This window comes from Syngnathus leptorhynchus, chromosome 1, assembly GCF_054491065.1.
Source record: "Syngnathus leptorhynchus isolate UIUO chromosome 1, UIUO_Slep, whole genome shotgun sequence".
Taxonomy (NCBI): Eukaryota; Metazoa; Chordata; class Actinopteri; order Syngnathiformes; family Syngnathidae; genus Syngnathus; species Syngnathus leptorhynchus.
In genome coordinates this window covers 11014256-11039719 of record NC_141195.1, presented here as the reverse complement: position 1 = coordinate 11039719, position 25464 = coordinate 11014256, and the positions used below count along the sequence as shown (strand labels likewise).

General features: G+C 37.9%; 1 protein-coding gene across 2 annotated transcripts; it reads right to left on the bottom strand.

The window, feature by feature from the left end:
- Positions 1-1431: 1431 nt before the first annotated feature.
- chchd6a (coiled-coil-helix-coiled-coil-helix domain containing 6a) lies at positions 1432-25380 on the bottom strand. Of its 2 annotated transcripts, XM_085917453.1 has the most exons (8): positions 25144-25378; positions 23748-23820; positions 23282-23405; positions 22645-22768; positions 13782-13865; positions 11410-11480; positions 6988-7123; positions 1438-2569 (listed from the first exon to the last, which is right to left on the bottom strand). In XM_085917453.1, exons 1-8 carry the CDS (start codon positions 25225-25227, stop codon positions 2546-2548), a joined length of 720 nt encoding a protein of 239 aa, XP_085773579.1. In that variant the 5' UTR covers positions 25228-25378; the 3' UTR covers positions 1438-2545. The 2 variants fall into 2 exon arrangements, with proteins under 2 accessions (XP_085773588.1, XP_085773579.1); XM_085917462.1 differs by lacking the exon at positions 6988-7123 and having other exon boundaries at positions 1432-2569; positions 25144-25380.
- Between the last annotated feature and the right edge of the window lie 84 nt (positions 25381-25464).

The following is a 25464-nucleotide window of genomic DNA, read 5'->3' as shown; positions in this document are numbered from 1 at the left end:
GGTGCTCACAAGGAGACAGTGCACGCTGGGTTACTCTCTCACGAGTCAAGGATGTGGCCATGGTCACAAGAGCCAGACACATGATGACGGTCATTTCAAAAGAGCTGTTGACATTAAGCATTTGTAAGCTTCCACAGCAGGCGTCAGACATGAATGGTGTCGCCTTGAAAAATATGAAATCTCCAGTAGCTATCATAAAATATCAAAATGAAAAGGAGGAACCTCAGAGGGATATCTGCCGAACGGCCAGACAGAGACAGCAGCACTTCATTTAGTGCAATTTTGCTCATCAGTTTATTTACCCTTTATTTAGTGAGATATACTGTATACTCTTAAAAAAAAGTTACCGTATTTTTTGTATTCAAATGAAACTCCAAGGTTTTATGGTATAGCAGGATTTTTCAACAAAGCAATAAAGAATCTACGTTCATGTTTGGTAAACAGTCCTATTTTTAATTTTTTTAAAAATATTTCAAAAAGTCTGCCAGGGCATGTCAAATTTTAAGCAGAAGTGTACAAATGATGCTGTTCGCAAAGGATAGGAAACAGGCTGGCCCGTGAGTAATGATTATCCACGAATAATTGAGTACAATGGAAATGCATAATAAAAATAAAAACGAAAACCATTCTCCAAATTCTTTCCCAAAACACTCAAAAGCCGCTTCTATGCATTTTCCATGAAAAGGGTGTTGGCTCTAAAAAAGACCACCAAAAGAAGAAATACTCGCCAACTTAGTGGCCAGCGCGTTCTTTTGAAGGTTTTACAAAGATAATAGCATCGTGCAAGCAGGCATAAATCACTGCAGTATCTAATGTTTAGCTAGTCTGATCATTTGGTTTTGGAATTTTAGTACACTGATATGTTGATCAGTGAAACAAAACCAAATGTATTCAAACAATACAAAACTCCACAAGGACAGAGCATGACATCTTTGTTATTACGGTATTGCATAAAGAACAAATTAACTCACCTTCTTGGATCTGAAATGTTTCGTGAACTTAAACAGTAGATGCTCATAAAATATCCACTACATTGTTATATATTCTAAATATAATTCAGCTTCATCATTGACAATATGTGGATATGGAAAATTGATGTCCCACCCCGGTTTGCGCACACAGCAGAACAATTTCAACTTGACAGAGCCCTTCACAATAGGAACGTATTACCCTGAAGAAAGAGTAATGACAATAGACAGGTAAAGGGAAGCAGTGGCATTATAATGCATTAGGCCACTGAGTACGAGAACAAGCATTGCAGAAAGAAGAGCGGATGATGAAAGGAGGGATGAGAAGGAGGAGGGGGGGGGGGGGGGGTGACTGCAAGGTCCAGCAAAAAGAGCCAGTGGTGATAAAACTCAGCACTAATCCGGCCTACGACAAAAAGATTAAACTGTTCTCTTGCTGCACGACGATGGGGGTTAAGCAGGCTGTCCATTCCCTAAAACACCTTTCTTTTTCTCATCCCGTCTAATGGCATTAGAGAGGTGGAAGTCTTCAATAAAGGTTACAGAATGCAGAGGATCAGGATGCTAATAGAAGTCCAGATTTCTGAGAAGACTAAAGAAGGGGAGAGTTGTCTTACTGCTGAAAGCTATGGTTTGTTTTTTATTGACTACATAAATACACATTTTCCACCTATGGATTCTCTTGCAGGGCAGTACGTTGCACTAGTGGTCAGGTGTCTGCCTCACAGTTGTGAGTTTGACTCAGCTCTGGCCTTACTATTTGGAATTTGCATGACACATTTTCACTTCTCACCTCAATTATTTTTCAAGCATTCTAATTTGTAGTATATATTTCGTTACAAACCAATATTTAAGATGAAATCAGGGGTCTTTATCATGTAGAACATTCACTTTATTGACATTTGATTGACAGTATGTGATATTGAACTGAAGGCTTCATCACATTGTCCTGCTTCAACTTTTTTGTTGGATTTTTTGTTGGATTCTGTTAACTAATTGAATACAGACATGTAAAAATAAACTATAAATAGTTTAATAAAATCAAATGATACAATACTGTACAGGTCTGGTGTAATAAATTTGTGGAGATGAGGAACAAAACTTCCTTTGTGAAATAGAAAACCACAACATTTTGAAAGCGGTCCATCTATATAAATAATAATGCCAAGCACAGTCCCCATACATTCATCGTTTTTATCACAGCACAAGCAGCAGAAATCTGGACGCAAAGTGAAGTTGAAGTTCATGTGCGCATAAAAGAGCCTTGAATGAATCTTTACCGTTTAAATCGGGCAAACGGCCTCTAATGGTCTTGTAACAGATTGATTCCAAAGTGTATTGAGTCAGACCTCGAACCCGCCACTATTGACTTTTTTTCTTGTACTGTGTAAAATGTAGCAGTGCATAATAATAGCAGAATTTCTATTACTGCCGATAAATAGCGTACAAGGACATTTGAACAATGAGGCATGCTAACAGGTAAACAACTCAAATCTGCCATAATTCAACACAAAATCGTGAAGGAAGGTGATGCTCTTAGAGGTATAGCAAAAGCCTTTGTCAGAAATTCTCCATCTTCATCCAAGGTTGACCATGTACTTCTAAAAAAAAAAAAAAAGAAAACTTCATTGAGAATAAGATTTAAAAAAATATATATAATCCTATGAATAAAAGATGAAAGTGGCATACATTTTAATTTTCATTATTATAACAGTTTTTACGTCACCCGAGTGGCCAACATGCAAACAGTGAAAGATATGGATTCACAAAGTTTGTCATCAATGGTGAGCACGAGCTCATTCTGGATTTGTGGACGGTACCTGCTTTCACTGTCTGTTAGCACATTGGCCAAGAGCAGTGACGATTCTCCGGTCACAGATAACTGCGGCTTTTTTCCCACAGATGTCTTCAAGTGAAAAGTTTTGATTGGCCGTGTTCACGCCCACAATGGTGCGATCCCCTCCTGCCTTTTTTTTTTTTTAATGTGCAAGTTTGTGGACACCTGCAAAATGACTACGCACAGGATTTGCAGCGGTCATGAAAATAGAGCCCTATGACTCAAATGTTGTCAAGCGGCCATGCATTATACAGGTTGCATACTTGAGAAAAATCCCATTTTGCTTACACGTAAACTCTAAAAAAAAGACCTAATAGAAGAAAAAAAAACATCTTGCTGACAGGTACTAGAGAATCTCAGATTGGTACACACAGCGTCACTTTGTCTTTAACAGATAAAAAAAAACAAAAACAAAAAAAAAAAAAACTTGTATGTACAACCAAATCAAAAACTTTTTTTAATCTGTTCGATAATGCCAATTTCACTTGCCAAAACACAAAAAAAAATCAATGAGAAAAATGAGAGGACAATGTAAATCTGAGTGAGCCTTTGTAGGCAAACTATTGGAAAGCAGCAAATGAGCAATTTTAAAAGTTCCAGATGCGGGTCTTCAAAACAGCTATGAAAGGCAAGAATAATGCAATGGTATTTGTTTATTTATTGACAAAAGACAAGAGAAGAAAATTGATCTCTCTGGGAATACAGGTTTGAATCTGGGGGCGATCACAAAAGAGACAGATGGAATGCGTGACAAAAGGACTTGAAAATGGATGGCGGGTATAAAATGGGCTGCTTTGATAATACAGTGACTTGGATGCAACAAAGAATAGTGAACACCCCTCCTGTTGGCCTCTTATCCCAGCTGGGGGGCCTTGAGTTCCACAATACCGCTTCCCGTGTGTGAAGGTGGAAGCGGCAAAATGCAGACTGAAATGAGTGCTAGGTTAAGGGGTGATGAGGCTTTCTATTGAACACAATACAAGTATATGTCGAATTATTATCAGGGCCCCCTATCAGACTGTGTTGAAGGAGGTTAAGCCGATTGCTGGAAAGGTCAAGGTTCACTCTGGGAGGTAGACAAAAATGCCTCACAACCGAGGTAATTTTGAGAAGCTTCCTTCTAGTATGTCTCTACACCTGCAAACTCTTTTTTTTTTCTTGGTTGGAAACTGCAAGGTGTCTGAAGGCCACGAGCTAGATAAAAGAGGCTCGAGATTTGACTGTTTGATAGTACACGGCAGAGCAACAAAAGGTTGGACTGAAAAGAGGAAAAAAAAAAAGAAAAGTGATAATGGTGGATGGGGACAGAAAGATGGTTGGCTGATAAAGGGAATGGAAAATGAAAAAGAATGAAGACTGCAGGTGTCACAACACAAGCTTAGAATGATTAAGGTAGTCAAGGTATTTTCTCGGATTTGAATAAAGAGTACATGCACGTTGTGGCACGTCAGAGCACATTTATGTGATTAGTTGTCGAAGTAAAGGCGTCTTTTTCTGCTCCCCAATTGTTAAGCGCCTACTCTTTTGTAATTTTCTCAAGTTTGCACTATTTCCTCCCTGTCGCTTTTCCTGATTCCTTGATGTTGCCCCTGTAAGCTTTTGCACGTTTGAATTGTTCATACTTTTGACATGTCACGTACGCATGTATTTATTTTTTTCCAGGTGCAATCATTGTGTTCTTTTGCCCAACCAGTTTCCATTATATTTTAAACACATTTGTCCCCTATCTCAGTCCCATTTTGTCTTCTTAATATTCTCCTTTGATTGCTTCATTATTGACAAGCACACTAGCCAAGCTCATGTGGTCTCAGTAACAGCACGACTCCTAAAAAGAAGGGGAAACATTGTTTCTTTTTTTCTTTTTTTTTTTTCTTTTTTTTGTAAAACACTCAATTATTGTAGTGGTTGTTTGGTAAAAGTCAGCATGCCCTTCAATACTTCAGGATATTAAGAAATATAAAATCAATATCAGTAAAAACAGTTGGAGTCTGCTTTGAAAGTGTTTCTGTTTGTGCTTGTTATAAGCATTCTCGCTTGATGGTATCCACTGGTTTCCACACAGCAAGAAATTAAAGTTTTACACATACTGCATCTCAAAAAGAGAAGACCGTTTTAACAGAATTTCTTTACATACGCCTTCGGCATCCTTTAATAGAATTTCATTTCAATTAAAACTTAGTATTTGATTAATGGGAAGTCATTGCTGGATGGAGCAATAAAAGACTGGAAAAAAAAAAAAAAATCATTTGGTAACACTAAAACAAAAGCAAAAGGGTATCCTTTTCACAAGGTGGGAGAATCAAACTTGAGAAATTTGACATAAACCAGAAAATTAGTTAATGTTTACAATCCGAGATAGCATTATCGTTTTATAATGATGAAACACATTCTTTGGATTTGTGTAGTTTTCGCATAATTCTGGTTGCTATCTAACAAACCAACTTTCACCTTACTGAGCAGAAAATAGCAATGTGCAAGATGCTAGGAATTGTGATTGATAAACAATAATACTGTATTCTTTTTCTGTAAAAATAGAAGCTGACATTTTAACTGCTACAGTTTTGTACTCAATATCATTTGTTTTTTGTGCTCAGGCCAGATATTCTTTTGCCTTTTCCTAAACTAATTTCTTAAACAAAAATCTTATTCTTAATGTCTCCCCTGATCTTCTTTAAGCCATTGGTCTGTCTGTTCTTTCTCGCTTCCTCTGTGGGAGCCAGGCCACTGACATCATGAGATTGTCCCCAAATGACTCGAGGACAGAATCAGACTGTGCAGCTCAAAGGGTGGTGCATTCCTTTGCATGTAAGGCTGCAGATAAATGCTAGGAGAATCCCGCTGAGTGTCTGGACAGTGCACTTGAGTTATATCACCATTTCGTGTCAGACTCAGTCTCATTCAGCTCTGCAGGGTCGCTGTTATTTGGTCTACAGCATAGAATGCATTAAAAAAAAAAAACACTTTGAACAGGTGGAAGTGTCACGCCGCAGTAAGACCACTCTGACATGCAGTCCTGATCCCTAACGTGCTGTGAAGCTGATCATATAAAGTATGCTTTTGTATTGGACTTTCAAACCTGAAAAGAAAATGATGAAGACAACTTCTCGTTGTTGGCTTGCATTTTGAACATGCAACAAAGTTAGACATAAAATTATGTAGTGACCAACGACTCAAAAGACAGCGCGCTTGTTTTGGTCTTTTCTTGTTTTTAAATAATTTTTGGACTACCATAGCTAAGGCTTATGACAGCTTTTGGTGAAACATAATTCTGAAGTGACAGCAAGTGGAAGGAAAAAGTATCCTGTATCCTGTCATCAAGTCTCAGTCATGCTTATTCCAAAACCTGGCGTAAAAAGAAAGGTTGGCAATGAAAAGAGTAAATTTCAAGAAAAACTGGAGATAAAATGTAAATTTGAGCAGTAATTAATAAAAAGAATGTTATTATTAAAGATTAAAGGGTTTGGATTACAGTTGTTTTGTTTTTAAAACACTTGAGCCCCTCCCCCCCTTGTTTGCGGAATACGTGATCAGTCCCTGACACAGCCAGCGGTCCTCATATTAGTCGACTTTGGTCTACAGAGGGGAAACATTTTTGTTGCAGAGCAGTACAGAGTTGCATACGGAAACTGCAAATTCAAACACCTCAACTGTGTACATTTTAAAAAAGCAGCTATTCAATATTCTCGGTTTTTGTCTCAACATATTCACACTTAACGTTTTACGAATTTCAAGTATGTAGTTTTGAACTTACATACAAATGCTACACTTAACTTGAGTTGCTAATTTTCAAAATGCACTTTTGTCTTCATTTACAGTCCACTATTTTGCTTGTGTCGAGAGAAAGTTTCTAAAGATTAAAAATTATTTCACAAAACTCAGAAACTCAGTTTGTTGCTTTAACTTTTCCATTTACGACACAGTTGTCTACACTTCATTTCAGAGTCCAATCCCAACTAAAAGTATTTTTCTTACATTTCCATAGATATAAATTATTCAGTGGCACACTTCAATGTGATAAAACAATGTTATATATTCTTGAGATTTAATATCATTATTTTGTAACTTAAAATTAATTCAATAGTTTTCTTTAGATCATCAGATTGTCAGAGGCGTGTTGGCTCAAAGTTTAATCAGAAAACTGAGGTATTTCATTCTAAAGGCTAAATTGAAGGATGTGCTTACCCTTTTGGCGGCATTGATGCATTGCATGTATTCTTTGGCCAGGTCGGAACATCTTAAAGTTTGTTTTCCGTTCACCTTGTAGCATGATAAAAGCTGAGCCTGCAGGCCGGGACATACACCTTCGGTGTTCCGAGAACTGCAACAGACACGCAAAAATGAAGACGCGCAAAATGTTGTTTTAATTCAAAATGATCAGGAAATAATTGGTGACCAGTTGCTTTATGAATTGTTACGTGGAAACAGGAGATATTTTATTTTTATTTCGTGGTGTTACTTTTTTCAAACAGCTATTTGGAACAAAATATATCTGAGCCCAGTTTTCAATTTCAAAGTTTCATTCAGCTCACAATAATACAATCTGAGCTTCTTTTGTGTTTTCTGGGCAGAAAGTTGTGGAAAAAAAACTAATTTGTAGTGAGGCAAGTACATCGTAGATCGAGGTCACAGAAAGATGAAAAGAAATATATACACCCACGGGAACGCACTTTAGAAACTGACGGTGTGGACGGCACGCTATATGCTTCGCTGCAAATCACCCAATTAGTGCTAAATCGCATTTAATTGAGAGGAAAGGCTCATTCTGATCAAATACAACAGAAAAGTCTATGTTGAGAGATTGAAGTAACCATGCTTAATTAGCTATGTGGGTTGTATAATAATTGGCTTTAGCCCATCTATCTGTGATTGTTAACTATGACGGGTTCGATGTCTGGGTGCATCCGTCTGACTGACTGAAGCAGCGACCAACAAGTTACATACGCCTACAGTAGCAAGGCATCCAATTAGCGCACACATGCCGCTACTCTGTGAAGAGTATTTAACAAATTTAATTGGAAAACAAATTAAAGGTTTCTTTTAGATTTCATACCCAGAGGAGACTGACCTCAACATTTTAATTGCAGTACATCCACGTCCATGTGTGCAATGCACATTATCATCTGACAAACAACAGTTGAGTTCATCAATGTGCTAATGATATCACGAGGAAAGAGGAAAATAAAAATAGACAGAAGTGTGATAAAAGATGAGAAGTCACAAAGGATGGATCTATTGGTGTTATTCTACACATTTTTAAAGATTATGGCATATCTGAGTTTTTTTTCCTGTTTAAGCTTTTGCTTGTTGAGTTCCCTCGTTTTTCTTACTTGGCCCTCACATCATATTTGCAACAAAAAGGAGACACCAAAGCGCTATCTTTATCTCTTGCAAGTGATGAAGCTGCCAAAGATAAGTAGCCGTCCTTTAATTTGAATTAAATGGGCTTCATTTGTGCAGCCAAAGCCTCCTGATAGCAGAGGGAGCTTATTAATAATGGCGCCTGAAGATAAAATGAGAGAGTAGAGCCGGTAAAGCTTTGTCTACAAGCCACAACAACCTGAAGGCTGTCCAAGGGCTGCATTTTATTTGAGGCTTTTCAAACCAAATGCTGCTGATGTTATTTTGACTTGTTGAAAAAAAAAAAAAAAAAATTCTGCATCTTGGGTTATCAAGTAACAAAGCATTCCATTCATGAAATTGCATTGTTATAATAACGATAATAATAATAATAATTATTATTATTATTATTATTATTATTATGATGATGATTATTATTATTATTATTATTATTATTATGATTATTATTATAACCTTTGAATGCACACATTACTCTCATGCAGGAGACTTGGTTGTAACAATAGTAGGTTGTGGTTGAATTGTGTTCATTATGTCTCCATTGATGATAGCCGTTGTGTTCCTTTGTTCAGACAAACTGAGCAGGTCTTACCTTAACAAACTTTTCTGACAGTTTCGGCAGCAACTGGCGGAAATCCCTGCCGAAACTGTCAGAAATGTTTGTTAAGGTAAGACCTGCTCAATTTGTCTGAACAAAGGAATACAATGGCTAAAACTAGGTTGTAAATACAGAACGCCATCGCAAAATCATATTCACTCTCCGGTGTGCCCGCTTATCAACAGTGTCTGATGGCTGTTGCAGCATTGCTTTGCTTCCATTATTTTTTTGAGGACCCAAGTTGGACAGCTTTGTTCAAAGGCTCACACTTGGCTTTTTACACAAGTCTCATCTGATTGTTTTCAGTTGCCGTTTTAGGTCCTTGATGGCCGGATGATCTTCTGTTTACATGCCATTGCTTTCCACCAGAGGAGATTTACAAAACAGCGAGTCGATTCAAATTCACATTACTTCTGTCACCACTGTGGGTTTTTCTTTTATGAATATAGGGGTTCCAATGCGTACAAGCAATAATTCCATGTACTTTAGATGACAAAGAGGAGACATAAAATAAACGTCTTCTCGTTGTACCGGCATAAAGCACATTCACTGACAGCCAGTCAAGCCTTAAAAGTGATGTGTTTTGCTGTGTGTATGTACTCGATGTTCTATGTGACTGATCTACCAAAATATAAACAGTAAGATTAGATACTTAATTAACAGTGTTGCCTGTTATTTTTAATTTCTGCCCATAATGTGGAGGCGGACAACACAGAGGCCTCAGATTTGTGGACCACACAGAGGAGCTTAAGCGGGACAAAGAGAAATGAGAACAAATACTGAAAAGAGCTGCAAATTAAAAAATGGTGCGATACAAAGTATCGTAGCTACACAAAAGCAGTTTTTTCTTTTTATTCCTAAATAGATATCTATAGCTTTGCGTGTCATTAATAATATACTCTTATCAGTCCCAAACAGCATTCCTCACTAACCATAACACACTTTAATTTGATTACTTTGAACAGACACTTTCTTTGTTAAATGCCGCGTCGACAACAAATGTGTCTCAGGGAAATGTCAAGTTAAATATTGGCTGGAAGAGAAGTTAACATACGACAACATGAGAACGTGGTAGCACGGTGCAATGGCATTTAGCAGATCTGCCCAAACACGGTTCAACATGCAAGGAGGGTTAATTGTGCACTCGAGATTATCCATGGGCAATGATTGTTTTACTATGTGTCCAAGGGGTGAAACCAGTTCTCAAGTAATTCGAGTACTTTGATTATTTTATTATTATTTTTTTTTTTTTTAAATCAGCCTCCGGCACTCTTTTAATTGGTTTCAATCAGCCACAGCATGCTACGCTGCTGCAAATGTGATGAGAATATCAAATTCAAAATAAAATATTTCCAAATACAGTAAGTTACAGGTATCATTGCTTCGGTTTGCAGATATTTTAAAGTTGCTCCTTGAAGCACGTGATGGGGTGGTAGCTCACTTGACCTGTCTTACTGCCTGGAAATTGGATAGTTGGGCCCCAGTTCAAGCTTATATTGCTATTACAAACTGTTGCCAACAACATCAACATGATGTCATCCTGAAATGATGTTCAAATGGCAAATAAGGACACCATTTGAAGAAAATACTAAATATATAAATTAATTAATTCATTAATTGCACTGACATTGTCTAATACAGCGTCTGTTGAATGGCCCATAATACGGACTGTCGTCAGACTATTTATTAAAAAAAAAAAATGTTTAATAGGCATAAATAACTGCACTGACTGTCAGACACAGTTTTATTTCCTAGAGATTGTTTTTTAACAAATTAGTCTTAACTATTTAAATGCTGTGTTTCAGCCAGCATAATTGCTTCTGAGGTTCTGACATCACTTTAGTGTTACTTACATTTTACTCTGCAATGCTCGTGCTGTTTAACTTTGAATTGTTTCACAGCCCAGATATCGAAATATAAACTGTGAAACAGTTTGAAGTGTTGTTCTTTGTTTTAAAGTATGAACTTGAGATGTGTGTTTAAAAAGACATATATATTTCTATGTTTAGAGAAATACATTGTTTGATATCCATGCATTATCATTTAAGATTCTGCCCTACACCACCATCACGTGTCTTGTAATTGGCTGCCAACCGGTTTATGGTGTATACCGACCATGGTGAGCACAAGAAAAATGGAGATGGCATGAAAGGTTCCCAATGATCAAGACAATCTGGATCACCAGTTATGAGGGCTTTAATGGAGGCCCATTTAATTTTGTTTATGTTATTTGGTAGTCACAGTGATTCTGTAATACAAAGCACTGACAGAAACGTTCACTGCAAGCACAATTTTGATCTCTACTGTGACTGCAAGTATTTCAAATTGGAGCGCATTTCCCAAACTGTGGCTCATTAAAGGTTCGCTGTGAGACACACTGACCACAGGGAGTGTGTGTATTGTTTAACTCAACTTAATTAAAGTTACCAATTAAAACACTTATCATATTAGTCAGATTTGCTCTGATGAATGCAAGCATTTAACCGGTTACAAAATGAGGAAAAGAAGAGATCCTTATCTATTACTGCTTATTAGTCTGCTGTGTGGGGTACATGCAGATTGTGTGTATGTGTGTCAAAGCCCTGAGGGTTTAATACAGAAAGGGAAATTGTGTGTGTATGCGTGTGCGAGCATCTCCGTGTGGTTCTTACCTCAAATTCGATTCTGCCTTGGATACAGCTTGGTGGAATCGCTCCTTGCTCTGTTCATATATTTCCCAATTCTACACACCGAAAAGCACAGAAAACATTTGACAAGGTCAGGTAAACGTTTTTGTTATTGAAAGTTATTGTTTTATTATTACTAATCGGGGCATGGGGATATTGGACAACCTCCACATATCCAATACAATATTACTACAAAATGCAGTACTGCAAACATTACCATTTACAAGATGCAGCCGCTAGAGCATTGTGGCGTTAATGCACTGATTCTTGATCACTACTCCATTGGTCTGTAATATTGGTAGAACAACCAGAGTCTTAGAATTAGAGTCTGTGGTAAAATTCATATTCAGAGTTTGTAAAAAGTGCTTGAGCAAACTTTGCAGCACAAAGGACGAGAAAATGCTGTTGTCATGGTATTATTCCCTGTTGCCAAGTCCAAATGTAAGATGCACGCAAGAGACAAATGATTTTCCCTCCCCTCATTCTTTTTGTTAAATAAGAAGTGGAGAGTGGTGCCTAAGGAAAAACTAAATAAACAGTGCCAATACATAACAACTGCAACCTCTCTTCTGCTGCGCTTTCTAGCATAACCCTGCACACACGCAGCATTCTCTCCAAATATTTAACCAATAAAGTATACCAGCTGAGAATGAAGGATGGAAGAAAAAACATGAGAGAAAACTCCTGAAATTATTGCATGGAAAAAGGTAAAGCAAAAAATACTAACATTTCATACAACTTTTGATATTTAGAAATGGATGGCAAACTGTGCAATACCTGAATAATCAAGTAGTAAGACAATGTTAATATAAGCAAAGATGCAATAGGCTGACATCATTTTTGATTCAGTGCAGCCAAACTCTTGTAATGAGAACATTTTGCAAAGTCAAACAGACTAAACCACAGCGCGATATGGCCGCACTAAAGCAAGCACACTGAGCCCCGCATACAAGCAGAGAAATTCACACATTTGTACAGTACGCAGGCAGCGCACCTGATTATACAATGCATGGAAAAATGCAGACGGGGCTCATTCTCTACATCTTTCTGTCCTCCACAGCCGCACCCGCGGAGAGGTCTATCAGCAAACATCCAAGGCCCAACAGCAAACACAGCTTGCACTGCCCGTATGCCAGCTTGCCAGTCTTCTAGGCCCTCTGTATACCAAACTTGTTGCTAATGAGACTTTCATAAATAGTCACACATCTGACACTGGGATAGCGTGCCAAAGACTTCCTTCTCCTTGGAAATGTGCAAGACAACTTTAAAATGAACCAAATAAACTGACTAGACCCTCATAAGCCTTTTCTCAGATTTTTGGGGTGGGTTTTGCCACCACAAAGAGGAATCATTTGAAGATCAGAATTTTGTGGTGTAGCAAGAGCAAAATTAACAGTTAGGTTATACGTTTGGGTGAAACCCAACAGCGGTCATGACCAAAACAACGCCATACATATAGTAAAATATCATGATGGCAGCAACATGCTTTGAACGGTTCCAAATACCAGTCAATGCTCGCAAAAACAATATTCAAGCTTCTACTAGAAAGGAGCATGTTTGCAAACCAAAACAACGGCATACATAGAGTGAAATATCATGATGGCAGCAACATGCTTTGAACGGTTCCAAATACCAGTCAATGCACGCAAAAAACATATTATAGCTTCTACTAGAAAGGAGCATGTTTGCAAAGAAGAGTGGGCAAAAATACATTAATGGGGTCCTTCCCCCAAAAAACTGTGCTGTAATAAAAGTCAAACCTGCAAGAAAGTATTAGTTTGAGAGTATGCAATGGTGTTATTGAACTTTTTCTTTTAATTGTTCCCCTTAAAAGAGTTCAGCTTGGTTTTCAGTTGAGTTGTTCAGCTTACAGGTAGCATTAATGATGGGGAACACACATTTACTTTATCTTAATAAATACAACTTAATAAATCTATCGGTCTCATGTTTTACATCACAAATATGTGGCATTTGAACAGGGATGTGTAGACTTTTACTGTTTATGTTTTAAGAAGACCTTTCCGTGTCGGACATGGAGGAACTGCTTGCCAACAAAAGGCCATGCAAAGGTTCTTATTGGTTGGCACCCAGTGAGACTGAGACTTCAGTGAGAATACACCTTTATTCAGTCCGGCAAATGTCAAACAGTTGAAAGAGAATGAAAAAAATATATATGGCTCCCTGCAGTGGACCACGGTTACTAAAAATCACAGATCTTTTCTTTTTGAAGAATCAGTTGTGGATGTTTGCTTAACTGATTTTGTAAAATATACCAGTTTCTAGTTTGTCTGTTTTTAGTTTGTGTAAAAGTGATGCCTCTGAAAGTGTATTAATGTGTTCGTGTTTATGTAGCATACCCTCTTTTCCAGGAGAGCTATTTGCTGCTTGTAGAATGCATCCAGTGCCTTCAGTCGTAACTCTTTCTTTTGGAGCTCTTGAGCCTGCATGAGGACACGCATGCAGCACACACACAAATATGAAGGTGAATTAAACACAAAATGCTATATGGTGGATTAGTCAGGTCTACAGAAGCAGTAATAAGGCAGTTTGACCAAAACCAAAAGTCTCAACATGAAAAACCTTCTTCAGCAAAAACTCTTTGATAAAATATGCAACGCAGTATGACATTGTGAAAACTGGAATAACATGATGAAACACTGTTATTTCAATTTATTGGCAAAAAATGAACGCCTCTGTAATGATGCTTGTATTGTGAATTGTAACCAATTGCTGTAATTATTGCGCTGCAGCTATTATGCTACCTAACAATAACAAAACAGAGAAACACCGCTGAGTCTCATACTTTGTAGTCAAATTGTCAGAGGCCAAAAAGACCAAAATATTACGAATAGCACAACACTAAATTGAATGCTCACTCTAAAAGCACTGTTGTTGGTAGCACTGCTGCTTGTAATGTACTCAGATTGCAAAGATTCACAAAGTTCGCCAGATACCCATTGCTAAACTGCGTGTTTACTCAGTTTGTATTCAGTCAGATTGTTTATGTGGTTGGCAAAAGATGTAAAAGAGGCTTTTACATTTCAGGTAGTGCTGATGGTTTTCACTGTGGGACATTTGGGAAAACTCTGCAGGCAAATAAAGTTTGAAATGATGGAATTGGAAGAGCTAGTGAAAGACAGTGCCTACCCTGGCTAACGGTAAATTTAAAACCTGGGATGTCCAAATAATCTCCAAGATCTCAGCGTTTCCTCTTGAATTTACCAGTACTGTGCATATTATACTGTACATATAATCAATAACACAAATCATCATTGATATAAATTTAGTACTTATGATGCATTATTAATTGTTTGGAGTGGGCAAGAGGTCTGACAATTAATTGACAACTAATCAACTATGACATGAATAAAAAAATATTTTGATAATAGATTCATCATTTAGGGACCTTGTTGACCTAAAATTGTCCAAGTCTTCAGAATAATAGGTGTCAATATTAAATATTCTTAAATTTTAGCAGTCCTCTATAAAAGAGATTTGCATTTAATCAAAAGAAAACATTTACAACTAACTGCTTTTTTTTTGAAAAATAATGATCAAAATGTGTGCCCATTTTCTAAAATGCTACAAACCAGGATAGGAATCGTAATCAATTTGTTTGTGCATTTTCCTTACTGCCAATTTGATATATTAAAAGGGATGAAAATTAAAAAAAAGTAATTTTCTGATGAATTGACAAAATAATGAATGAATTAATTTATTATTATAATAACCATTAGAAGAAGCCACCGTGGGCAAGTAACCACTGCATCAAAATGAAATCAAATAAACATATTTCAGATTGAAAATGGGACATTTAGAAGGTTCAAGACACCACAACACACCATCCATATTTTGCACAAAAACAATAACCTAACGTTCTATCCCTGGAAAGAAAAATAATGAAATAATATTTGATCAAAACTTTCCAAACTATACAACATCAACAAGAATGTCCTGATTTCTTAAGGTGGTAGACTTTGGGCACAGTGTAAACATCAGAGCAATATCAGAGACACACATGTACACACTAGGAAGAAGATTCATCATAATTATCATGGCTGCTGAACACCAAATCAAATCAGAGGTGGAGTATAAACAAACCGAAAAAATTCCGATGCGACGAGTACCCATGAAAATCAGGGCCTAAATGAGTTCACCTGTCTGTTTCGATATTAAAGACGGGGTTTATGCTTGGGAGGTTTGAGTTACAAGCGAGCGCCTTTAAATGAAAGTAAGCACACTCTTCCTATCTGTATGCCTACTGTGTTGTTCCAGATTTAATTTGCAGCCAGAGAGGAAAATGAGAGTGAATCATACAACTCCCCTGTTGTCCCTGCAGGGGTCTGCAAGTCTACACTAGATAAGAGGCAGCCAGGCAAGACTCGGCACACACCGCAGCCCACACCAGCCAAACTACAGACACACATGCACGGGCACACACACAAATAGTGACCCATTTTGTCTTAAGGAGACAAAAAGAATCTAGATAAACATCATCGGGGGATGACGATTGTGATCTTGAATACCACTACAACTACACTGGCATAGCAAAATGCAGGTGAACCTATACGCTGAGTGCTAACAGCACAATGTGTATCGTGTGAGGTCTCGGCCCTCTAAAAAAAATTGGCAGCTAAGGTCATGTAGTTCAAAATTCATACTTTCCAGGCAAAAATATTCAGTGTCGTATAAAAGTGTCGGTCTCAACTTATTTCCATAATCTTAACAGTAAGTCGATGCAAAAGCCATGTAAGGATACAGCACAGAGTCTAGAAAATCTGAAGATCATTGGTCTAATGGACCATCCACAGCACACGGCCAAAGAATACAGAACTTGCATTGCGATATTAGTCAAATGAAATATGACTATCGACTTGCGTGCGTGTGTGTGTGTTAATACCATCTGATAAAAGCAGCAGTCTGTTCGCCTCTTTCCCAGTTCTCCTCTCCTCATTATTTACTCCACTGGGTTTATTTAACACATAGCTTCCAGCTAGACAATAAATTACCACTCAATAATAATTGGCCTGGTAATTACGACCAGGCAGTTACACAGAGAAGGAAGAAGAACAATCTGAGCCATTTGATTTCTTTCTTCTTTTTTTTTTTTTTTAACAGCGCCTCTTGTTTGCCATTAACAGTTTGGCCCATTATATAACAACTGCTCCCCAGTAGATAACACATTTTAAATATGAGTGCAAGTTGTCTCAATAAAAAAAATCCACTAAAAGCGTATCTTCTTTTTTATCAAATTTGGTACACAGAACATTTGCAGCATTTAAATAATTCGAAATTATTGCTGAGACAACAATAAAGGCGCCATAACCTCAGTGAGCTTGTTTACGATTCAGGCTGTCAGGGGGAAAATTTTTTCTAAATTTTCAGGGGGTGCTACGAGGTGATTTTGTGGGGTCGATTTTGGGACAATCGACATTGCAGCATCCATATCCATTACAGAAATTGCTTAAAGCAGGTTATCTGCACACTCAACAAAATGAAACATTATCTCTGTTTTCCAAAGACAGTACAGTATAGCAACAACACATTCCATCTCTTTTGATATATATATATATATATAAATACTGTTTTTTAAGCATTAGTGCAATTTTTAGGAATAATCAAGGCCTTTTGTGTTGTAAGATTTCTGCCTTTACTATAAGCACCTGTGTCACTGTTGAGCATTCATTTGGGAGAATTAGATGTGCGACTAAAAGGATCAGAAGCACATCCTGTTAAAAGACATCATCAGAAAAGTCACAGGCTAATGTAGTTAGATCCTCACTTAGTAAACGGCGTACGGAGCATGGTATAGTGCTCGCAAAACACACGCACACACGTGCCCAATGCCAGCCTATCTTAACATGCAGAAGCGTATCAGTTCCTGCAGATTACAATTACCGATACAGGTGTTGCCTTATCAGCACCTCAGCCTTTTCCTCTCCTGTCTGCTCCTTTGTTCACTTTTCCCCTCGACTATAGCCTCAGTTATCTCTCCGGTACTCCGTTTTTTTTTCTCCCCCAGGGCTCCTATCTCTTCAAAAATTTCCTCTCATCTTGATATTTATTTTGTTGTTTTTTTTCCTCATGACACCTGATCTTTGCTGCTACCCAATGCCCTCCCCTGGTTGTATGCACTGTGGCTAAATGGAATAAAACTCATACTCAAGACAAAATATTCTAAGCATGCACCAGCATATTCATTCAACAATACCGCTTGCCTAAAGGCTGGCAAATCGATTGAAATTCAAGAGAACGCGCGCATTTAACTTGTTCTTACTCATTCCCATTGCTTAACATCATCGAGATGAAATATGTCAGACTAAATAAGCAGTCGGAGAAGTACATGATAAAAGATGGGGCAATTCACCGGCTAATACGTAGCATGGTAATGAAGCTTGTCCCCATCTGCATCCGCTCGCTTTTCTCTAAGCGTGTACACAGCTGTTTCTTTCACACCCATTACCAAAGCCTGAATGCGCTCCCCGACTCAGATGGATACGACGCCGCTGCCGGATCTCCAGCTGACGACACGTCATTAGGTGTAAACAAGGTAGGTAGGTGAGTCCACTCAAAGAAAACATCTGGATCAATTTACCAGTGCGGCTTCAATATCAGATTGATGGACAAGAGTGAAAGTGGAACTACCTTATTCCTTTAAATAGAAGCCTCCGCTCTAAGAGAAGTTGTGTCCCGATTCATCACCAGGTGCAGCCGCTTCAATAAAATAGATGCCTTTTTTTTTCTTTCCCCTTTTTCGACACGGGATGTCATGTTAGAAGTTTCTATCTCAACACTTATTTGCTGCACAGAAGCTCTGGTATACTGTGGAGGGGTAGGAGAAAGTGGTGCTGCATGAAGCAGTGAGCATGCCAAGGCAAACACAAAAACATTTCAACACTGAACAAAAATAATTCCTGATTAGAAAAAACAAAACAACAATCTGAAGATGGCAAGAGGCTCTACAGTTGATGAGTGATGGAAGGCCCCAGTAAAACAGAAAATTGTTTATCATGTCATTATATCATAAAGGAAGACATTTTTATATTAGCCAATTAAATATATCATTATTATATATGTATTGTAAAATAGTTCTTATTTGGATAAATAACTCAGACCCACATAACCAACCACGACCAACCACAGATCAGCTTGCGAATGTCACATGTCCAAACTCAAAAAACAGGTGAGCTGTGATATTATTGTAAAGAAAAAAAAATGGGGTCTGCGTCCTCTTTAAACAGACAAAATTAATAAGGAATATTGTTTCTGAATCAGGTATCGTTTTAAGAATTATTTTGCACATTCAAATGAAAATGGTCCAGACAAATATGCTGGTACCCCTAGCTTTATTTATTGCATTAAGTTTTGAGTGAACCACTGCAATCAAACAGTTTCTGTAATTTTCAATGAGACTTTTAGCATGTCTCTTCTGGTATTTTGGGCCACTGATGAGGAGTAAAATTATCCAACCATTTCATGTTAAAAGGTGCCTTCTCTGGATGGTATAATTCAGCTTTTGTATTTATTATTTTATTTATATCTGGACAAATATGTGTAACAATGTCATGGGCTGTTCTGTTGTGCTGTTCTGCAACTGTTTTTATGTAATTTATAATTCCTGAAATAAAACATTCGATGGAGGTGCACCTTATAATACAGTGTGCCTTATAGTGCAGAAAATACTGTAGTTTGATGTTTTTATTCTTATCAATTGTTTTTTATTAAAGATGCATTTGTCTCTTTATCTTGCAAGATCCATGACTTCCATCTGTAACCAACCTTTCTGAAACTGGGCAGTGCAAATCAGTCACAAATACTTCGTCTTAAAATATCTTTGCAACGAGCACAGGTTCAAGACACCCTGTGCCAAATTTACCAACGCAGCACCAAAACATAATTGGGCCTGCTTCTTGTGCACTGTATAATTTTCTTTGTACACAAGTCACGGGCAAAATTGTTGGAAACCTTCTGGGAATGACTGAAAAACCCAGAATCATCCCAAGAACATTGTCCCAAAAGCATTGCAGCTCATCAGTATGCATTTCAGCAAATTTCAGCCATGGTAGCTCCAAGTTATTTCAGTGATGATTGTTTGTCTTGATTACCACATTAGAATCCAATGTTCCATACCATTGTGTCACTCTGTAGCCACTTTCTAAAGCAAAAGGGATAACAAGGGTCATAGTTGTTAGAGAGATTAGGTAAATTGGATTATCACGGGGATAAGCAAAGAGTTGTCCATGGAGAGAATTTCACACTGTACTTAATGTGATTTAATTCAATATTCAGCAAAAAGAGAAGACGGCAGCCATCTATACAACCATGCATGAATCCACTGGACTCATCCTGCTCAGGGTCAATTGCGTGTGTTGTGTGTGCATCCGAGGCAAGTGGATGAGGGGTTGGGGGGATCCTTGACTTTGTGTCTGATATTCAAAAGGGCTGAATTTGGTTTACATATTAAGACAAATTTAAGAACAAATTATCCATTCCTTCAACATGATTTCTTCTTTTGAAGCATACAAAAAGCTATTAAAAATTTAGCGGTGATGATGATCATTCATAGACCATGTTCCAAAATATTTACATTTCAATATTGTTTACTTTGCTCCCCATTTTTGTCGTGGGCTTTTTATGCATTATTGGTATATGCATTATTTGAACTGTATTTCCATCAAGTCAATTCCTTTTTTTTTTTTTTTTTTAAATTGTTCTTCGAGACAGCGGGGGAAATAGTTGAGAGGCAATACAGTGAACCTGTTGACTTAAAACTCTGCCTAACCAAATCACTTTCAACTCAGAATTGTAGTCATATGTTGCCAGACAAGTTATAGTGTTGGACTTGAATTCTAATGGGGTTTCCCAGCAGTTTCGACACCTGCTCATGACAAATTATAGCCTCATGACAAATATCACCTGAATGTTGTTTCACTACATTAAACATTACATGATCCAAAAGTGAGTCATTCATGCATTGTTGCATGCTATAAAAAAACATCTGAAGTTTCTCCTTTCGTCTTTTCCTATCAGAACAAAAACCTGTTTTGTTTTGTTTTGTTTTGTTTTCTTTCCCAGTTTTGAGCAGGAATAAAAACTAAAAGTAATTAATGGAGGATGGTATGGGCTATATACATGCCCATAGCATTATGGTGAAGGAGGATAATGTGGACAATGTACAATCTTGCTGAGGTCCACACTCTTCTGACTGCATTTTGCAATGAGATCAAGAAAGATTCACATCAGTGTTGTGTCGAGCACATGAATGATATTTGATTATTACTTAAGTATTAAAACCAAAATGTATTGTCTCTTTGCTTGGAAACTACTTTTTACATAATTGTAACATAACAAATTGTTATTTAAATTAACAAAATGAATTTTTGAAACACATGCCCCTGATATTATAAACCATTAATGCTGCAAGTCGAAATTGACCATTATGCTATGATGACCATACCATGATGCATTTAAAAAAGAAAAAGTAATTAAAAAGGTAAAAGCAATGCACCTTTAACTGCTTGAGCATTCACAGCGCGTGAACGTTGAGCCATTACCTTCACTCACACGATAACAGGGAAATAATCTAATTTGAGTTCCGCATGAATGACCACAAACCTGCCACACACTTGACTTGCATGTGCATATAAGTATTCATAGCACAGGAGAGTGTAATTACAAGGCGCCTTTGGCATCAGCACGTCCAGTCTTGTTGGACCAGTTGTTGTGCTCACTATGTCCCTCTAGTGACTTTCTATTAACAGCGGGAGAGTGCTGGAGTGAAGATAAGGCAGCCACTACAGCACGTCTTATCAAAGCGAGGGAGGGAAGCAGGTGTGAGAGGAGGCGAGTCAAATGAAATGGGCCACTACCGGCGTGTAAAACAAGCTCTCGTCTCTGCTTCCAACCAACCCACCGCCACACGACTGCTATCTCCAATCCCAGGAAACTCTCGGGGTGCAATTTACCACTTGCACTGTGCTGATAATGCAGTCTCTCCAGGGCAGGAGGCGTGAGGTGATCGGTTGGGATGGAAAGGGTGAAAGACCAGGAGCGATACAGTAAAAGAAAAGGTAGAACAATAGCAGAATGAAAGAAAACAGCAAAGCAAGTTCCAGATGGAAGGAGTCAAGACGAGTGGAAATGTGGAAAAGAGAAGAGAGGAGGCAGAAAGACGACTTAAATAGAATTACATATGACATCCAGATCTTCACTTTGAGCCACTACATGGGATTTCGAAGAAATCCATACCAGGAACAAATCAGCTCTATTTGTCAGTAACATAAATGAGCAGAATATATATTTTTTTAAATTATACAAATGTCCACGAAATCCCATCAATAAATAATACAAGCTAAACATAGAAATTATTGCAAGTTGTTACAGGTTTCCTTTTTAATTTCCCCTACATAAATATCATTTCATGGTGTAATGCAATCCCAACAAGATGGTGCTTAAAAAAGCCATAGCTTTTAGACACAAAAATGCTTTAAGCTAAGAGAAATATTTGGACAAATAAATTGATGTTTAGAATATTCATTAATCTGACAACTATTAAATTATTAAGTTCATAAGTTCAGTATTTCATCTTAATATTTCTAAACCCAGCCAATTTCAGGACTGAGGGAGGCTGTTGTTTAAAATAGACAATACTCGAAGGAAGTTGGCAATCATTGAAAAGAACCAAAAACTGCTCTAATGTCCTATGACTCACTTTCCAAGTATTGGAACAGGTTATGGTGAAATTAAATTATTTAATTAGCTCAATGCAAAAAGTGAAAAGTTTATAGAAAATAGAGTCATGGAAAAATACTTTGCAAAAGGTCAAATCTTAACTAGGTTGTGACCTACTTGTGTAATGCAGTATCAGAATTCTCGAGATGGTATATTTTCCTAAAGTGCCAGTTATAATCATCAAAGTTATACAAAAGAAAACCTTAAAATATAGACAGGTTTAAAAAAAAAAAAAAAATCACACTTTGCCTGTGACTGTTGCAGGTTTTGGTTACACTTGTAATGACAGAAAATCTCAATTTGAATCGTTTGTGTGTGTGTGTGTGTGTGTGTGTGTGTGTGTGTGTGTGTGTGTGTGTGTGTGTGTGTGTGTGTGTGTGTGTGTGTGTGTGTGCGTGTGTGTGTGTGCGTGTGTGTGTGTGCGCGAGTGCGTGTGTACGTGCGTGCGTGAGAGGGTGTGAGAGTATGTGTGTGTGTGCGTGCATATACCAACTGTTTGGCCTTCTCAGCCTCCTGGCGATTGTGTTGTCTCTCTCGACTCATTGACTTAATTGTCTCCGCCTCTCTTATCTGGGCCAAGTCCTCCCTCACTTTACTGTGCTGGTGATCAGTCCTGGAAAACACACACACACAGTCATGCTTTTATTGCCCACTGGCCGCCTATAAAGTCTGACTTCCAATGACTTCAATGTGCAATGCCTCAATACTGGCTACCTCTAGAGGGCAGCATAGACCATCACTCAGATTTCATTGGGGAAGTTGTACATAAGATTTCAAAGTTAAAAAATCTAGATAAATTAAAGACATTGCAGTAATTACAGAGGACGTTATTCTCAGAATTCTAACATTAAAGGGAGAATCCACATTTTAAAGTGAATTCTCAAAATTCAGATTTTAAAGGCAGAATCCATACTTCAAAGTCAAAATTCTGACCTTAATCTCAGAATACTGACCAGCGGGAATAGTACTCATCTCAGCGAGTAAAAGTAAAAATATATATATAAATAAATACTACTATTTTGTGACTCCAGACGTAGCCTCACCGGTAGATTTGAGGAAAAGGTACACCCTGAATAGGCCCTAAAACAACAGTAAGGAATAATAGAGTTCAATGATTTTTACCAACCTGAGTGATTCTTCCTTGACTTTTGAAGTGGTTTTGCCGGTGCTTCTGGAGTGGGTGCTTGACTGGGTCCGCGGTTGTGGCTTTTGCTGGGGTCGGGTGTTGGAGCTGGCACTGAAGGAGGAGCCTGAAATAATAATCAAATAAGAGTTGATAGCAAATAGAAGGTTAATGGTTGACAAACATTCAGTGTCATCTATGTAATATTACATGATATTTCAGCGGAAGTGCTTCTTTGTTGTCTTTAAAAGAAGAAGACGATGAAGATGATGACAACAAAGAAAATGATGAAAGTTAGTCATGGCAACTAACTTTCACTTTGCACAAGGATTTAAAAGCCACATTAAGAGCCATGGTAGGAGTTCGATGGCTCCTTTTCATATGCTAAAATGCTGAACCGTTAAAATTATGAGAATTGTGTTTACATATGGGCCAGCCGTAAACTGGGGGGACTGGGGGGCAACTGTACCTGTGTCTCTCTGTGCAGGCTGTGGAGGAATGTTGGCCACACCCTTCATCCTCTGGAGAACATCTTCTGAAAGCTAGATGTAGAAAGCATGTTTACCAAAACAAAAAAACTGTTTTTTGAATCACCTTTTTTGTTTCATTTTTTTAAGAAACTCAGAAATGGTTATTTTTGGTACTTTATTGCCAGATAAGGTTAAAAAATTCAAAAATGGATTCCAGTTAGAAAGATTTATTATTAAATATAAACTGTTCATCTTTTGCAAATCCTGGAAAGAAAATGATCTGGGAGCAAAAGTTCTTTCGCGGATCACAGGAGCTTTACTGTTGAGCGCGTCCGTGTCGAGCTCCACCAAAAACCCTCAAACCCAGTGACTCACTATTTCTAAGATTAACAACATTAGAATGTGCAACCTGGTGTAAAATGACAGTTTGGTTAGTTTTCGATTTTTTTTCCCCTTAACATTAGACAACTCGATGATGCCTTCTCAAAAAAATAATTTTATTGAGCAAACGTAGTAGTCCAAGGTTTAAGTCAATAATACCGTGACAGACAAAGAGAGGTGCAAGGAGAAAAAGCGAGTCAGTGAAGCCACTTGCAAGGAGCAAAAAAAAAAAAAGGGAGAGACGCATGCAATTACAAGACAAGGAAACAAAAAAATGCCCTCTCCAAACACTGAAAGAGGGGAGTGAAAATATTGCTCAAGAAAATATTGTTGAAGAAAGGAAATTTCATGGGAACTTGTTTGCTGCCATCTGACGCCCTGACATCACTCTGCGAGATGACATTGACGCCCTTCAGGGTTGTTTACAAAATTCCGACACTTCACAGCACGTGAAGGCACCGCTGTCAAAAGCCCAACAGTATACCTACGTTGGATATATGGACATTATTTCAGCCCCAGGTTTAAACAACAGACATATCTGGATGTGTGTTTTGATTTAGAACACTGAAATATAAATGTAATTTAAGTAGCAAACACTTTGGTTTTGCGATCGGAGGAGCGTTTGCTACTCACCGGTTTCCCCCCCTTGCAAAATATGAGAAATACTGGGCGGAAAACTACGCCGAATTTATCAGAATGGATAAGCAACCAAGACATTGTCACCTCACAAGACATTCATGATCTATTGACTCTTAATTAGAAAAACAAATTTCAAAATGCTGCAGAGTCAAGTTTGGCCTCTCGGTTTTGTAGAGACTATCAACCTGTCCGTCCTTGTTCGCATCCTTCTGCATCCTACACGCATCTTTCTTGCTTCGTTGAACACTTGTCTTACCCACGGTCCACATTTGATCGAGCTCTAAATAGTTCCGATTCCGTTCATTAGCTTGACGCGTGGTGACATTGATCAAGTTAGCATAGCTTATCAACAAACGCTAGTTGATTTAGCATTACCTTGACTCCGCGAAGAATCCTGACTCTGTCCTCGTCGTCCACACCAAAAGACACTTTTCTCGTCGTACTTTCGCCAGAGCCCATTCCGCCTGGAGTGATTTAATGGCTTATCGGTTCTATATCTATTTTATACAGTTATGGCGTGTGCCTTCTAACTTTATATGATAATCGGGTAATGCCCAATAATAGATGGGATCGGGTTGCCAGACTGGAGTAGTCATCCCCCATCCACCTTAACCCTAAACATAAACCTAATCCTACAAGGTTATACGGAGAAAAAGTAAGGTGAATGCAATAAAGATTGAAGTGGGGTTTAAAATT

Coding starts and splice junctions, on each gene's coding strand:
- chchd6a (XM_085917453.1), bottom strand. CDS start 25,227: ATGGGCTCTGGCGAAAGTACGACGAGAAAAGTGTCTTTTGGTGTGGAC. Junction 23,821..25,143: donor GGATTCTTCGCGGAGTCAAG/GTAATGCTAAAT, acceptor TTCTACATCTAG/CTTTCAGAAGATGTTCTCCA. Junction 7,124..11,409: donor AAGGCAGAATCGAATTTGAG/GTAAGAACCACA, acceptor TGTCTGTTGCAG/TTCTCGGAACACCGAAGGTG.